General features: G+C 54.3%; 1 protein-coding gene across 4 annotated transcripts in view; it reads right to left on the minus strand.

Annotated features, from left to right (window-relative positions):
• ASAP2 (ArfGAP with SH3 domain, ankyrin repeat and PH domain 2) overlaps positions 1-17,477 on the minus strand; it is a 119,086-nt gene that overhangs the window by 38,898 nt on the left and 62,711 nt on the right. For 3 of the 4 annotated variants that reach the window (XM_068155342.1, XM_068155340.1, XM_068155339.1), the window contains exons 3-6: positions 13,122-13,267; positions 10,160-10,234; positions 7,758-7,807; positions 2,791-2,920 (exon numbers count right to left, since the gene is read on the minus strand). In XM_068155342.1, coding sequence (XP_068011443.1) covers positions 2,791-2,920; positions 7,758-7,807; positions 10,160-10,234; positions 13,122-13,267 — 401 coding nt within the window. The remainder of the gene's footprint in view (positions 1-2,790; positions 2,921-7,757; positions 7,808-10,159; positions 10,235-13,121; positions 13,268-17,477) is intronic. The other variant, XM_068155341.1, reaches the window with a different exon arrangement.

Genomic DNA, 17,477 nt, shown 5'->3' on the forward strand with positions numbered 1-17,477 from the left:
TAGACTTTAGGCGTGCAGATTTTGATCGCTTCAGGGATCTGCTAGCCAAAGTGTCATGGGACAAAGCCCTGGAGGGAAGAGGGACCCAGGACAGCTGGTCAGTATTCAAGGACCACCTCCTCTGTGTCCAGGAGCTCTGTGTACCAACAAAGAGAAAAGCAGGTAAGAATGCTAGGAGGCCTGCCTGGATGGGCAAGGAGCTACTGGACACACTATTACTTAAAAGGAAACTCTACAGGAAGTGGAGGGAAGGACAGGTAGAACAGGGGGAATACAAGGAAGCTGCCCGAGCAGCAAGAGTCCTGGTCAGGAAAGCCAAAGCAGAGTTTGAGTTGAATCTAGCCAGGGACATTAAAGGGAATACTAAGAACTTTTACAGGTATATTAATGGGAAGAAGAAGACTAGGGAAGGTGTGGGCCCCCTCAGAAAAGAAAATGGTGACATGGTCACCTGTGATGAGGAAAAGGCTGAGGTACTTAATAACTTCTTTACCTCAGTCTTCACTGCAAGGGCCTCTAGCCACACTCCTGATGTTATGGAAGTCAAAGCCAGGGACGGGGAGGAAGAACTGCCCATTGTAAGTGCAGATCAGGTTCGTGATCATCTGAAGAACCTGAAAGTGTTCAAGTCCATGGGACCCGACAGGATACACCCACGGGTACTGAGAGAACTGGCAGATGAGGTTGCTAAACCCCTCTCTATTATATTTCAAAAGTCATGGCAGTCTGGTGAAGTCCCCACAGACTGGAAAAGGGGAAACATTGCCCCCATCTTCAAAAAGGGCAAGAAGGAGGAACCAGGGAACTACAGGCCAGTCAGTCTCACCTCTGTGCCTGGAAAGATCATGGAACAGATCCTCCTGGAGTCACTACTCGCTCAAAAGAATAGTGAAGAGGTGATTGGGAACAGTCAGCATGGCTTTGCCAAGGGCAAATCCTGCCTGACCAACCTGGTGGCCTTCTATGAGCAGGTGACAAAATTAATAGATGAGGGGCGAGCAACTGATGTCGTTTACCTGGACCTGAGCAAAGCCTTCGACACTGTCCCACACCACATCCTGGTGTCCAAACTGGTGACACATGGGTTTGATTGGTGGACCACTAGATGGATAAGGAACTGGCTTGATGGCCGCACCCAAAGAGTGGCTGTCAATGGCTCCATGTCCCAGTGGAGGCCAGTGACAAGTGGAGTCCCACAGGGATCAGTCCTGGGACCTGTCTTATTCAACATCTTTGTGGGGGACATGGACAGTGGCATTGAGTGCACCCTCAGCAAGTTTGCTGATGACACCAAGCTGTGTGGTGCAGCAGACACGCTGGAGGGAAGGGAGGCCATCCAGAGGGACCTTGACAGGCTGGAGAGGTGAGCACAGGCCAACCTCATGAAGTTCAATAAGAGCAAGTGCAGGGTCCTGCATCTGGGTCGAGGCAATCCCAGGCACAAATACAGGCTGGGCAGAGACTGGCTGGAGGATAGCCCTGAGGAGAGAGACTTGGGGGTGCTGGTGGACAAAAAGCTCAACATGAGCTCTCAGTGTGCACTTGCAGCCCGCAAAGCCAATCAGATCCTGGGCTGCATCAGGAGAAGTGTGGCTAGCAGGTCAAGGGAGGTGATCCTCCCCCTCTACTCAGCCCTGGTGAGACCCCACCTGGAGTACTGTGTCCAGTTCTGGAGCCCCTATTACAAGAGGGATGTGGAGGTGCTGGAACGTGTCCAGAGAAGGGCCACGAGGATGATCAGAGGGCTGGAGCACCTCTCCTATGAGGGCAGACTGAAGGAGTTGGGGCTGTACAGTCTGCAGAAGAGAAGGCTCCGAGGAGACCTAATTGTCGCCTTCCAGTATCTGAAGGGGGCCTACAGGAAGGCTGGGGAAGGACTTCTCAGGATATCAGGTAGTGATAGGACTAGGGGGAATGGAATGAAGCTGGAGGTGGGGAGATTCAGGCTGGATGTGAGGAGGAGGTTCTTCCCCATGAGAGTGGTGAAACCCTGGAATGGGTTGTCCAGGGAGGTGGTCGAGGCCCCGTCCCTGGGGGTGTTTAAGAGCAGGCTGGATGAGGCTCTGTCCAGCCTGATCTAGTGTGGGGTGTCCCTGCCCATGGCAGGGGGGTTGGAACTAGATGATCCTTGTGGTCCCTTCCAACCCTGAATGAAACTATGAAACTATGAAACTATGAGTCAGCTGAGCTCTAAGTGTCAGAGCACAGCCAGGAGCAGCACCGTGGAGGAGCTCTGCCTTAATGCCCAGGAAGAACAAACAGCAACCTGAACTCCCTGCCACGGGGCCTGCTGTGCCCTGAATCATTCCACCCAAGCCCTTCACCACAAAACCAGAAAGATCTCAAGGCAGAAACCTTCTGAACCATCCTGCCAGGCAACTGGGTGCCAGCCTCAGCACTCCTCCTTTGGAGCCCCAGCCCAGCAGCGTGCTAGACTGGAGCCTCTGCTTGCAGCAACACAGCAGCTGGCAGGGCAGGGAACAAGTCACAGTGATTTAGGGCTTAAAATAACTTCCAGTGAAGTAGCAGAGCAAAGGCTTCTTTATGATCATCTCTTGGTGCTCAGCTGAGCTCTGCATCACTGATTCTCAAGTCTAGGCTTTGGGGGTTTTCAGGTGAAATAAGAGCAGCTCTGAATTCCCTCCCAGGGTAGCAGACCAGGATTAAAAACTGAGGCTTAGCAAGGGCAGCCCCCTAAGAACTTGGCATTTTCCTTTCAAGATCACAACTGCTGCTTAACCAGCTGTGGATCTGAAGAGAGAGCAGCAGGAATGTCCCAGGGCACCTCACCTCACACATCTGTAACTGGAAGAACCTCCTCTCCTTCTCCATCTCCTCCGCAATCTCGGCTCCACTGATCTCGGTGCGGATCATGCCGTGCAGCTTTGCGTGCTCCTTCTTCTCCTTCTCTATCTTTGTGCTGAAAGGCAAAGAACCAGGGAGTGAGGTGAGAAATCCACAGCGAATTGAATTCAGAAAAATAAGGCTACTAACGCTTGATCAGCAGGATGATCAATTAATAAAAAGAATTAATTTATTTTATTAATAATAACTTTTCTGCGCCAAACGTTAATAAACTTATTTACAATTTGTTTAGGTTCGGGTATCCGGTGGGGAATCACTTACACAAAACGTTGGGAATACTAATGATGTGAACACTTTAGATAGAGGAAGGATTCGATCTAGAGTAACTATACTCCTGATATCAAACTCAAAGTGGAAGGGAGAGCGAGGAGCCGCAATTCCTGACTCAATAACAAGATGGTTCTCCTTTGCTCCCTGGTGCAGCAAAGGCAGAGGGTGAGAAGGATATTAATGTCCAATATGCTTCATGAAGTCAATAATCAGAATCATTTACAAAGCAATATTCAGTCCGGAGATTCTGAATCAGTCCAAGACCTGGTGTTGAGAGCAGCAGGCAGGAAAGTTTATAATCCAGAATTCTGTTCTTGGTATAATTTTTGTAAAGCCAAGGAAAAGAAAAAATAAGACCCAAGCACGTTGCCTGACACTGAAAGGGAAACTGGAGTACATGTGGTGGATGCTGGTGGAGGGGGATGGGCGAGTAGCACACACCTCGCTGGCTGAAGACGAGCCAGAACCAAAGGGAAAAAAGGAGCTGGGTTACTGAAGAACCCCTCTATTTAACTGCTTTTTTGAAACAAAACTGACCACTGGCAGAAAAGCATATATTAATAAACAGGTATATTAATAGGAAGAAGAAGACTAGGGAAGGTGTGGGCCCCCTCAGAAAGGAAACTGGTGACATGGTCACAAGTGATGAGGAAAAGGCTGAGGTACTTAATAACTTCTTTACCTCAGTCTTCACTGCAAGGGCCTCTAGCCACACTCCTGATGTTATGGAAGTCAAAGCCAGGGACGGGGAGGAAGAACTGCCCATTGTAAGTGCAGATCAGGTTCGTGATCATCTGAAGAACCTGAAAGTGTTCAAGTCCATGGGACCCGACGGGTTACACCCACGGGTACTGAGAGAACTGGCAGATGAGGTTACTAAACCCCTCTCTATTATATTTCAAAAGTCATGGCAATCTGGTGAAGTCCCCACAGACTGGAAAAGGGGAAACATTGCCCCCATCTTCAAAAAGGGTAAGAAGGAGGAACCAGGGAACTACAGGCCAGTCAGTCTCACCTCTGTGCCTGGAAAGATCATGGAGCAGATCCTCCTGGAGGCACTACTGGCTCAGAAGAATAGTGAAGAGGTGATTGGGAACAGTCAGCATGGCTTTGCCAAGGGCAAATCCTGCCTGACCAACCTGGTGGCCTTCTATGAGCAGGTGACAAAATTAATAGATGAGGGGCGAGCAACTGATGTCATTTACCTGGACCTGAGCAAAGCCTTCGACACTGTCCCACACCACATCCTGGTCTCCAAACTGGTGACACATGGGTTTGATGGGTGGACCACTAGATGGATAAGGAACTGGCTTGATGGCCGCACCCAAAGAGTGGCTGTCAATGGCTCCATGTCCCAGTGGAGGCCAGTGACAAGCGGAGTCCCTCAGGGATCAGTCCTGGGACCTGTCTTATTCAACATCTTTGTGGGGGACATGGACAGTGGCATTGAGTGCACCCTCAGCAAGTTTGCTGATGACACCAAGCTGTGTGGTGCAGCAGACACACTGGAGGGAAGGGAGGCCATCCAGAGGGACCTTGACAGGCTGGAGAGGTGGGCACAGGCCAACCTCATGAAGTTCAATAAGAGCAAGTGCAGGGTCCTGCATCTGGGTCGAGGCAATCCCAGGCACAAATACAGGCTGGGCAGTAACTGGCTGGAAAGCAGCCCTGAGGAGAGAGACTTGGGGGTGCTGGTGGACAAAAAGCTCAACATGAGCTCTCAATGTGCACTTGCAGCCCGCAAAGCCAATCAGATCCTGGGCTGCATCAGGAGAAGTGTGGCCAGCAGGTCGAGGGAGGTGATCCTCCCCCTCTACTCAGCTCTGGTGAGACCCCACCTGGAGTACTGTGTCCAGTTCTGGAGCCCCTATTACAAGAGGGATGTGGAGGTGCTGGAGTGTGTCCAGAGAAGGGCCACAAGGATGATCAGAGGGCTGGAGCACCTCTCCTATGAGGACAGACTGAAGGAGTTGGGGCTGTTCAGTCTGCAGAAGAGAAGGCTCCGAGGTGACCTAATTGTGGCCTTCCAGTATCTGAAGGGGGCCTACAGGAAGGCTGGGGAGGGACTTCTCAGGATCTCAGGTAGTGATAGGACTAGAGGGAATGGAATGAAGCTGGAGGTGGGGAGATTCAGGCTGGATGTGAGGAGGAGGTTCTTCACCATGAGAGTGGTGAAGCCCTGGAATGGGTTGTCCAGAGAGGTGGTTGGGGCCCCGTCCCTGGAGGTGTTTAAGCCCAGGCTGGATGAGGCTCTGGCCAGCCTGATCTAGTGTGGGGTGTCCCTGTCCATGGCAGGGGGGTTGGAACTAGATGATCCTTGTGGTCCCTTCCAACCCTGAATGATACTATGATACTATGATTTGAAACTTAGGCAATCAGCACAGCGGTGAGTGGTCAGGATACCTGCCAAACAGGTTTGGCTAGCTTTTTACTGGTACATGTTTCCTTTTGTCCCTCTCCCCCAGCTTCTTAGGGATCTTACTGAAACCTGTTTTGGGCCTAGTCATGTCCAACCAGGACACACAGCCTCCCAGGACAGCTGATCCTTCCCAGAGCCTGTGGGTGGATGCAGGGCCACCCTCTTGCAGCTCTGCCTGTGACACAGCTCCAGAGGACACTCCATGTGCAGGGTGACGGCCACTAAGGAGCAGCAGTGACACACAGGAGCTGGCATCTAACCCAGACACCTGCTAAGAGACTGTCTGACAGATACTCCAGAAGAAGATCCTCAGTGAGAGAGGGATAACCCAACTCTGGTATTGGAGAATAAAAGGAACAATGATAAGAATAACCCAGAAGCAAAGAATGGAGCTGACAGGGTAGGGGAAGTTTAACCTGGGCTGACAAAATGCTGTTCCAGAGTCCAGCTCTGCCAGCAGACTTATTGAGCCTTGATGTCACCAGGGCCTCTTCTGTCTGTGAAGGATCCTCTCTCTCTCCTCAGGGCTTCCTCAGCCAACAGCACAGTTGCCATCACCCCTTGCTCCTGAGCCAGCTGGCACTGGGAATGCCACCCAGCCAGTCTGCCAGACTAGCTGCCCCCATTCCCTACAACCTTCCAGAAGCAGTGTCCAAGAGCCCTGCAGGAAGCAGCTTCTCCTGCAGAACAGCAGTGACTAAGCAGTGCCTGCCATGCAGTGTGGCTGCCCAGAACATAGCTGGGCACTTGGGGCAGCTCAGGATGCTGCTGCCCAGCTAGAGAAGCCTGAGCTGGAAAAGAAAGCTACCAATGAGGGTGGCTGCTCCAGGGAGGAAGAACTAGAGTTTGCCACTTGGATCACTTAGAGGCTGGAAATGCTGAAAAGAGCTTCCTGAGGAAATGTTCAGCTGGTTTGGAAGCAGAGGAAGCACTGCACAGGCCTCCAGGAAGCAGGGGAGAGGAGCAAATGGCAGCTGCACTGCCCCAGCTCCTCTCAGGCGGTCGAGTCTCTTGGCTCTCCCTGGTGCAGGAGCTGTGGCTCAAGTGCCCTCTTCACCTGATGTTAACCCTGCCCTGACAGCCCTGCAGGGGCTGAGGATTCCAGCCCACACAGCCTCTGCACTCAGCTCAGGGGGGAGGAACTGCCTCCTCTTACCCCTCAAGCAGCAAGGGAACACCAGACTTAATCCCATCCTGTAACACCCCCACAGGGAAGCACTGTGAATAGCCAGGCAGAAAGCCTCACAGTGCCCTCAGCACAGCAGAGCCAGCCCTGAGCACAGCTCCAGCAGCCTGACCGTCCAGCCAAGCCCTTGCATTCCCCCAGCAGCACACCTCACAAGGGAAGCTCCTCTCTGAAAACCTTCCCTGGCCTCAGCAAACCTGGATTCCACAAAGTTCTGCTTCCCCAGGGATCAACCTGCACTCCTACACACCTACTGCCACCCCAGGAACAAGTTCTTCCCTGCAAGAGGTCAGGGACTGGCAGAGGCTGCCCAGGGAGGTGGTGGAGACTCCATCCCTGGAAGGGTTCCAGAACCCTGTGGCCATGGCACCTGGGGCCAGAGTTTGGTGGCCATGGTGGGGCTGGGTTGGGGTTGGACTGGAGGATCTCAGAGGACTCTTCCAACCCAAACCCTTCCATGGTTCTGTGATTTTGTAGAGCACAGAGGGCAAACAGGGGAATTAAGCAGGCTGTGAGCACAGGCTGAGGGAGCTGGGGCTGTGCAGCCTGCAGAGGAGAAGGCTCCAGGGGCACCTCAGAGCTGCCTGCCAGGACCTGAAGGGATCCTGCAGGAAGGCTGCAGAGAGACTTCTCCTGAGGGGGTCTGGAGCCAGGCCAAGGGGCAATGGTTTGGAGCTGAGGCAGAGCAGGGTCAGACTGGAGCTGAGGAAGAAGTTCTTCAGTCCCAGGCTGCTGAGCCTCTGGCACAGGCTGCCCAGGGAGGCTGTGGCTGCCTCCTGCCTGGGGGTGCTGCAGGCCAGGCTGGATGAGGCCTTGAGCAGCTGAGTCTATCTGAGAGGTGTCCCTGGGCATGGTGGGGAGCTTGGAGCAGAGGAGCTCTGAGATCCCTTCCAGCCTGAGCCACTGCAGGACTCTATGATATGATTCTGTGACTCCCATGTGGGACCTGGGCATCAAATCAATGACTCTGGCAGGCTCCAGTTCTGCTCCTCTCACACACACACTTCAAATACTTACACTTTTGTCTCATAGTCCTTCCAAGCTTTATCAAAGGGCTTTTTCAGGTCCTGCCAGAAAAGGAACAAACCAGAGCTGGTTATTTCCATCACCAGTACTGTGGATCCTCACCACCTGCAGCATCTGCTGCAACAAGGGGCTCCACTCTTCCTTGCACATCACCTAAGGGCTGTGTCAAAGCAGCCCTGGTGGTCTCAACAACCCTGTGCACAGAGCTAACACATCCATGGCTCTAAATGCCCCTCCAGGATGCTCTTCACTCTGCTTTGTACAGCTCCATTAAATCCTGGGGAGGTGCCCCCAGGCATCATCCCCACAGCACCCCATGCAGTCAATCACATCAGCCAGCTCCTCACCATGCACCTCTGGCTCCAACTGTCCTGAGGCTGTGCTGCAGCCTTGGCTCAGGCTCTGATTCACTCCACTGAGGCTAAAATCCATATTCCACTGCCTTAATGGGAGCAATGCAGGCCACACAGCTCAGCAGAAAGGATTCTGTCAGGGTTTTGAATTACTTATGGGCCAAATTCTCCTCTTTTTTTTTCCCCCAGTTTGGATAAAACAAAGATCTTAACAAGCTGCAAGCAGCAGCTCAGGAACCTCCAGGTCACCTCCTGGTTTCAAGCACTCTGGAATTCACTACAGCAGCAGCTGATGAGTTTCTCAAGTCAGGAAGGTGGGGAGACACCAATACAATAAAAGTCTTTATTCTGCCATTGCAAAAGAGGAGAGGAAGAGGAGTGAGCTATGGTGAGCAGGCAGCCCAAAGCCCATCAGCCTCTCTTGCTAAATAATTCTTTTATCCTCATTCCTAACTGCCCACTCCTTTGGGCTCTGCAGGGCTGCCAAAGGTGAGAGCAGCTGGGCAGGGGGGGACCACATGAGGCACTGGGTCCAGTCCTGGGCTCCTCACTCCAAGAAGGACATTGAGGAGCTGGAGCAGGTCCAGAGAAGGGCAACAGAGCTGGGGAAGGGTCTGGAGAAGAGGGCTGGGGAGGAGCAGCTGAGGGCCCTGGGGGTGTTGAGTGTGGAGAAGAGGAGGCTGAGGGAGACCTCATTGCTCTCTGCAGCTCCTGAGAGGAGGCTGCAGGGAGCTGGGGTTGGACTCTGCTCCCCAGGCTCAGGTGACAGAAGGAGAGGCAATGGCCTGGAGTGTGCCAGGGGAGGGCTGGGTTGGAGAGGAGGAAAAATGTCTTTGGTGCAGGAGTGGTCAGGGACTGGCAGAGGCTGCCCAGGGAGGTGGTGGAGTCCCCATGGCTGGAGGGGTTCCAGAGCCCTGTGGCCATGGCTCCTGGGGCCAGGGTTTGGTGGCCATGGTGGGGCTGGGTTGGGATTGGACTCGAGGATCCCAGAGGCCTTTTCCAGCCTGAACAATTCTGTGATTCCCTGATTTACAGAGACCATTCTTAGTCTCTGGACATTTTTCTCCTCCCTTCAGTGCCCCAGAACAATAGCTGCCAGTTGCTTCCTGTTTGCTCAGCAGTCAATGAAGTAGAAGCCAAATAATTTGTTGGCTACAGGCTTTGAAATTTGTTATAAACACTTCAGCAGTGGAGTCCTCAGCTGCTGTGATTTCAGAGAGGAACTGTCCTCAGGGCACCAGGATTTCAGCTTGGGGAAGGGAAGTCCTCTGCTCCTGAGTCTGATGTCTGCCTCAGCAATCCCTAGAGCCACAGGTGAGTCCTGCATGCTGAATCAATCTATTAGTAATAACCCTTTCAAATGAAGTCCAACCTCCTCCACAGCTAAGCAAAGAGCTGATTTCTTACACCTCTTTCTCTGCTTAGCAAGGGCCTTATCCAGCCTGGCCTTTAACACCTCCAGGCAGGAGGCAGCCACAGCCTCCCTGGGTAGCCTGGGCCAGGCTCTCCCCAGCCTCACTGCCAAGCATTTCTTCCTCCTCTCCAGTCTCAGTCTGCCCTCCTCCAGCCTCAGTCCATTCCCCCTCCTTGTATTACTACAAGCCCTTATAAAAAGCTCCCTCCTGGCTTTCCTGTAGGCTCCTTATGACTCCTCTCCGGGATTGAACACCTGTTGAAGGCCAGGCTGGATGAGGCCTTGAGCAACCTGGGCTGGTGGGAGGTGTCCCTGCCCATGGCAGGGGGCTGGAGCTGGAGGATCTCCAAGGCCCCTTCCAACCCAAGCCCTTCTGTGACTCAATGAACCTCAGGGCTGGCTCTAAAGCTTCTCTAACCCTGATTTCTGTCTGTGGTCAGGAGCATGCTGCATGTGAAACCACACAGAGAAGGGATGGCTCAGTGCACCCACAAAGGATTCCATGTCTTGTTTGTTAGGCTAAGAGGTTCCTTGAGCAGCCCAAGCCTTCCCCCAAGGCAGATATCAGCCTAGCTCAGTGAATCCACTGCACAGGGTAAGTGTGGGTAGAAACAAGATCAACATACCCCTTTCACTCCCTTCAGATCTCCCTTCAGCAAACTGTCCAGTGGAAAGGTGATGATGTTGTTCATGTTCTGAATCTGGAACAAGAAGATGCCACCAGAGCACTGCAGGTGTTCTCATGCAGCACACACACACTCTGGCTCCATGCCCACAGCCAGCCAGGCTCACAGGGAAGCCTTCAACACATTTCTCTGCCAGCTGAAGGTGTTCACCAGCCCAGGCACTGCTCAGAGATGGAGGCACCAGGAGCTAATCACTCTGGAAATGCTCTAACCCCAGCCAGCAGGAAACCTGCAGCATGACTGCTGCTGATAAACATCTCCTGCAGGCAGCAGTGGCTGCTGTGTCACTGCCATACTGCCTGCCTTGCCTGTTTGCAGCAGAACAATCACAGAATTCCTTTGCACTTGGGGATCTGAAGGTGCTAAGGCTGTCACAAACTCACCTGGTTTGTTCCACAGGCTCTTTAGCCCTGTTCCTATTGGGAGACCCCAACTTGAATACCAAACCCAGTTTTGGTGTCCCCAGCAGGAGAAGGACATGGAAGTGCTGGAGCAAGTCAAGGAGGGAGGGCAGTGGTACTCTGGGCAAGTCCAGAGGAGGCCACAAAGATGCTGCAAGGGCTGGAGCAGCTCTGCTGGGAGCACAGGCTGAGGGAGCTGGGGCTGCGCAGCCTGCAGAGGAGAAGGCTCCAGGGGCACCTCAGAGCTGCCTGCCAGGACCTGAAAGGATCCTGCAGGAAGGCTGCAGAGAGACTTCTCCTGAGGGGGTCTGGAGCCAGGCCAAGGGGCAATGGTTTGGAGCTGAGGCAGAGCAGGGTCAGACTGGAGCTGAGGAAGAAGTTCTTCAGCAGGAGGGAGCTGAGCCTCTGGCACAGGCTGCCCAGGGAGGCTGTGGCTGCCTCCTGCCTGGGGGTGCTGCAGGCCAGGCTGGATGAGGCCTTGAGCAGCTGAGTCTATCTGAGAGGTGTCCCTGGGCATGGTGGGGAGCTTGGAGCAGAGGAGCTCTGAGCTCCCTTCCAGCCTGAGTCATTCCAGGACTCTCTGACCTGTTACACACTGGGAAGAAGCTTCTGGGCATAGAGGAGTTGCTCTATAACAAAGATCTCTCCCCCTGGTATCTGTTACCTTTTCCATTCAAGCAATGAAAGATGGAAGCCAGCAGAACAGCTTCAGTTTTCCTCTACAAGTTTGAGGCAAATCTTTTTGCAGCAGCACTTCAGAGCTCCAGCTCTGAATGCCAGCCAGGCCCAGAGCTGACAGAACACATCAGCTCCTGCAAACAAAGGGAAAACCTCTGACAAAGCAAAACTTGACAGCAGCCCTAAAGCTCTGCCAGTGTTCAGAGCTCTGGCATCTGCTCCAGTCTGACCACGTCCCCCCAGCCCCCTGCAGGTTCCCCCTCCCCCCAGCTGTGGGGATCCTGGGCCCTGGACAGCTCCAGGCACAGCTCTGGCCACAAAGAGCAGGCTGGGCTTTTCCCAGCTGCAGGTTGCATGGCCCTGGCAATAGACTAGACTAGACCAGACCAGACCAGACCAGACTAGACTAGACCAGGTTGGAAGAGACCTTCAAGATCATCGTGTCCAACCCATCAACCAATCCAACACCACCTAAACAGCTAACCCATGGCACCAAGCACCCCATCAAGTCTCCTCCTGAACACCTCCAATGACGGCGACTCCACCACCTCCCCGGGCAGCCCATTCCAATGGGCAATCACTCTTTCTGTATAGAACTTCTTCCTAACCTTATAACCATAGAACTTCTTCCTAACCTTGTAACCACGTTCTTGAGGAGATTGTTCACAACCAAGTCAATGTTCAGCATTGCTAGGGAGCAGCAGGGCAGAGAGCCTCTGCTGCCAAGCTGCTCACAGCATCCAGAGCTGGGCACCTCAGCACTCAGAGTGCAAGGAGCTTGTGCCACTCATGGCTGTGGCCACACAAAACCCTGCACCTCAGACTCCTCCCAGCTGCTGTCCAGGGCTTGTCACACCACTCAACATTCACTGGATGGGTTGGAAGGGACCTCAAAGCTCATCCAGCTCCAGCCCCCTCCCATAGGCAGGGACACCTCCCACCAGCCCAGTCAGAATCACCAATTGAGAGAGAGGAGAGGTTCGGAGAGGTTCGGAGAGGAGAGGAGAGGAGAGGAGAGGAGAGGAGAGGAGAGGAGAAGTTTGGAGAGGAGAGGTTCGGAGAGGAGAGGAGAGGAGGCTGCAGGCTGTGGGGCTGGTGCCTGGGGGCACTACTGTCCTTGAAGCATTAGGTTTGGTTTTGCTCTCCTGCCTCAAGGAAGAGCCTCTCTCCTGCAGGGAGACTCAAATCTCCCTTGCTAAACACAAGGTGGGGAGCAGTCAAGCAAAAGCAACATGGACAGAGGGTAATGCAAGGAGAGGTTTGGGACCTCAAAGCAAATTGATGTGGAGGTTGCTTAACTCATACAATCATGGAATGGGTTGGGTTGGAAGGGACCTCAAAGACCATCCAGTTCCACCCCCCTGCCATGGGCAGGGACACCTCTCAACTAGACTCAGCTGTTCCAGGCCTCATCCAGCCTGCCTCTGAACACCTCCAGGCAGGAGGCAGCCACAGCCTCCCTGGGCAGCCTGTGCCAGAGTCTCCCCAGCCTCACTGCTCTCCTCAAGCTTCCATCCATCCCCTCTTGTCCTTACAATGTGCTCCAACTACTTCACTGTGAGAAGCTTTCAGACATGAGAGCTGTTGGAAGGAGACTGGTGTGGTGGGTTTGGGGGGGGTGGGGTGGCTTGGGGTCCTGTGGTGGGCCTGGGGCTCTGTTTAGCTTTGAGTTTTGGAAGGCCAGGCCATGAGACACCTTCCTAAGCAGAGAATGTCATCACAGCTAAAACACAAACTGCCTCCAGCAGGAAGGGCTGTGCCAGGTCCCAGACAGCACCTCTGGCAGCCTGAACACCTCAGCATGCTTTACTTGAAGGCCTTACCAGGTTCTTAAAGAGTGCAGTTAATTCCTTTGTGAAGACAGAGAACTTGAGGAAGGCTGTCCCCAGGTCTGGGTCATCCCTGCACACACAGTTGCCTCCAAACTTCTCCAGGGCCTGTGTGTACTGCTCCTCATTCTCCACATGAGCTGCAAAAAGAGCAAGAGATGCAAACAGCCTCAGCAGCAAGAGGTCAGGGACAGTGGGAGTTGAGGGGGGTTGTAACAACACCTTCCCAGAGGGTTTCTTGCTGGAGTTGTTCCCTTGACACCAGAACCTTTTCCCCTCTGTACTGCAGCCCTGCTGTGCCAGACTCATCTCACTCATCCTGCCTCACACCTGGCCACCCAGATGCTCTGCAGAGGGCCAGGTGTCCTCAAGAGGTGACAGCTGTCCAGTGAGTGTCCACCCCAGAGAGAGCCACAGTGTCTGTGCACCATGCCATAGGCCACAGAGTCATTCCCAGCTCCTCTAATGAGCTGCTAGAGCCTCCCCTCAGTGCTCCCTGATTTTAACTGTGTGCTGCTGTGCTCAGCTGCATCCTGCACAAAGCCACAGAGCAGCTGTGGTGGCAGAGTCCTGGAGCTCTAGAGCAGAGGACAACAGATTCAGAGATTCACAGACTGGGTTGGGTTGGAAGGGACCTCAAAGCTCATCCAGCTCCAACCCCCTGCCATGGGCAGGGATACCTCCACCAGCCCAGGCTGCTCAAGGCCTCATCCAGCCTGGCCCTGAACACCCCAAGCAGGAGGCAGCCACAGCCTCCCTGGGCAGCCTGTGCCAGGCTCTCCCCACCCTCACTGGCAAGAATTTCTTCCTCATCTCCAGTCTCAGTCTGCTCTCCTCAAGCTTCAGTCCATCCCCTCCCATCCTGTCACTGCAAGACCACACAAGACTCTCAGCTCATCTTAGGGAATGGGACCAGACCCTGCAGCAGAGATGGGGACAGAGCTCTCAGCTGTGTTAGCTCTCCAGCTGAGAGCAGCAGTGGGGATCTGAACCAAAGCCCAGCAGCCTGCACCTGCCACAGGCAAGCTCTGCTCCCAGAGCCCTTTTGGCTCACAACAACTGAACTCCTTTCTGAGACAGTGAAACCAGAAGCTCTGCCTTAGAACTGGAGCAGACAGAGCAGGCTCTGAACCACTGTGGGCTGCAAGTCCTTCAGCACACACCTGAGGGTCACAAAGCCTCCCTCAGCCCAGGGGCCGAGCTGAAACCCAGCCAAGAGAGGACATGTGCAGCAAGATGCCCTGGTTCAGTGTGGAGGAAAGCTGAGGGGCCCCAGCCTCCCCTGCCCCTCCTGACTCACTCCCAGGACACCAGGGGCCTTGGGTAGCCAAAGTCCCTGCCAGGGGGACCTGGGGAACAAACCAAGAAGTCTTTCTGAGCCCCCAGCCTAGCGCTCACATCAAGCTCCAGCACATGGACAAATCAGGCCAGGCTGGCACCTGAGGAAGCCAAAACTCCCTTTCATTGTGCCAGCTGTGCCCAGCGCCCAACACCTCAAGGGAAGTTAGGGAGGGAGGGGAAAGTAGCCCCTAGAAAAACAATCACTCATTAATCAGAACAAAGTCCCTCTCCTGGGCATTATGAAAGGTCAGCAGAAAGCCTGGAGACTACTGCAAGAAGATGAATCTGCTCGAACAAGCAATGGTCTGGTTTCATTTCCAGCCGATTGGTGTACACCAACACCAGAAGGTGCCTGATGCAAGGCCTGAGGCCTGCAGCCTGCTCCATACAGCCAGTTGAACAGCAAGGCACAGCCCCTCTGCACGGCCCCACTGCACGGTCCCCCCCCACAGCCAGCCAGCAACTTCACTTCTCCAGCAGCCACAAATTCTCTTCCATTTCCAGCAGACTGAAGTCAAACCCTGTGGGGCAGGGCTATGATACCCTGCAATCACAAACTGCCATGATGTAAGCGCAGAGCTGAAGTGACACAGACAGAATGAATACTGCAGGCTTTCTCCTGAGTGCTGACTCTGCAGCCTGGGAAAGACACTTGGAGTGCAGACATTCAGCTCCCCAAACTGAGTCCCAGCACTGAGCTGGGCTTAAGCTTCAGCATCACCAGCAGGAGCTGAGCACACACAGAACCATACAATGCACTATTTGGAAGAGCCCCTCCAAGGGCAGCTTGTCCAACCCCCCTGCAGGCAGCAGGGACAGGTCCTCCTAGAGCAGGCTGCCCAGGGACACAGCCAGGCTGATTCTCTGCAAACAATGGTTGGGATTCTATCCTAAAAAGGTATCTGAGCCAGGTTTGTGTGAGGGGCCAGAGGCTTTTGTTGACAAAGACAGAGATCTGGGGGTACTGGGTGCTGAGCAGCTCCCCAGGAGCCAGCAGTGCCTCCTGCAGCCCTCAGTCAGCTGTGTGCTGGGCTGCAGCCAGAGCAGGGTGGGCAGAGGGCAGCAGAGGGGATTCTGCCCCTGGACTCTGTTCTGCTCAGACCTCACCTCCAATCCTGCCTCCAGCTCTGGGATCCCCAGCAGGAGAAGGACACAGAGCTGCTGGAGAGAGGCCAGAGGAGGCCACAAAGATGCTGCAAGGGCTGGAGCAGCTCTGCTGGGAGCACAGGCTGAGGGAGCTGGGGCTGTGCAGCCTGCAGAGGAGAAGGCTCCAGGGGCACCTCAGAGCTGCCTGCCAGGACCTGAAGAGATCCTGCAGGAAGGCTGCAGAGAGACTTCTCCTGAGGGGGTCTGGAGCCAGGCCAAGGGGCAATGGTTTGGAGCTGAGGCAGAGCAGGGTCAGACTGGAGCTGAGGAAGAAGTTCTTCAGCAGGAGGGAGCTGAGCCTCTGGCACAGACTGCCCAGGGAGGCTGTGGCTGCCTCCTGCTTGGGGGTGCTGCAGGCCAGGCTGGATGAGGCCTTGAGCAGCTGAGTGTAGCTGAGAGGTGTCCCTGGGCATGGTGGGGAGCTTGGAGCAGAGGAGCTCTGAGATCCCTTCCAGCCTGAGCCATTCTGGGATTGTCTGAAGAAACTGAACCCTGTACAGGCTGCAGTCTCAGCTGCTCCTCCACTCCCACATTAAAAAGGGAAAGCCTAAATGTGACTTCATACCCAGAACCTGACTGCAGCTCCAGGAGCAGAGTACTCAGGGGTGCAGGGCCACGGCTTCTGCTTGTTACAGAAACCCCAAGTGCTGCCGAGGGACTGGACTGGGAGTGTTCCTGATGGTGGCAGAAGAATGCCTCCAAAACCACTCTCCTGCCAAGACTGGGCAGCATGGATCTGCCAAGCAGGCCAGGTACTGACTTCAGGCAAACACTGGAGAGCTTTGTGCTCTGCACCACCAAGGGAGCTGAGTCTCAGCAGCAGGCAAGCAGCTAAAAAGCAAGATGAAAAGAAAAAGCAACAAACCCAAGCACAAGCAAGGGTGCCAAAGAACTCTGCAAGAGATGACACAGCTCCAGATCTGCCTTAACCTGGCCCCTCCAGGATCCAGAGATAACAGCTTCATTATGCTGGGCAAGAAGGAGCTCCCTGCCAATTAGCTGCTAGGAAGCACAGCAGCAGTGCTGCTCTGCCTCAGTGCTGAGCACCAAGCCACCCATGAGCCCTGCCACACACTGCTGCCCCTCCAAGGCCTCTCTTGTCCCCATACCATGTGGGCTTTCTTAGCTCTGACTGCCATGAACTGCAGGAGGAGAACAGAACCCAAGCAAGTGCTGGTTTCCTGGCCTCAGAATGCTGCTGAGCCACAGAGCCCAAAGCTTTTGTTCTTCTCCCCAAGAAGATAAACACACCACCCCTGAGCCTGGCACTCCTGCCTACTCTGGGGCTGGGCTGAAGGCTGCACTTGAAGAGCTCAGAGGCCTTTTCCAACCCAAACAGCTCCATGGCTCTGTGACTCACAGCAATGCAAGCAGCAACAGCTCTGCAAGGGCAGGACCTGACTGTGGGCATTAGCTCAGCAGCAGCTCTCTCCTGTCATGAAGTTCCCAACATCCATAAGTGGAAGCCACCAGGAAGGGTGAGGCTCCACAGGGCAGCAGAGCCAAGGTAGCTTCTCACTGCTGCCAAAGAGTCATCCACCCCTCCCATGCCCTCAGAGCTGCAGACACCTCAGTGCTCCAGCTGAGCAGCTAATCCCAGGCAAGTTGACTTCTCTCCATCTGCACCTTCAGAGGAGCTAAAAATCTCATCCAGGGATCTGCCAAGCTGCAGGAGTGGCAGAAGGAGCAGGTGGCCCAGGGCTGGTGGAAGGAGGTGCAGCTGCCTCACCTCCTTTCATCCTTCCTCAGCTCACCACCCAGCTCAAGGCTGAGAGCTACAACTTCTGGTTTCCTCTGCCCAGAGCTGCCCAGGTGACTCCTCCTGGTGCAGAAAGCTGCCTGCTGGGATCTTGCACCTTACAG

This window comes from Melanerpes formicivorus, unplaced genomic scaffold, assembly GCF_026170545.1.
Source record: "Melanerpes formicivorus ecotype bairdi unplaced genomic scaffold, bMelFor1.0.p_v2 SCAF_31, whole genome shotgun sequence".
Lineage (NCBI taxonomy): Eukaryota > Metazoa > Chordata > Aves > Piciformes > Picidae > Melanerpes > Melanerpes formicivorus.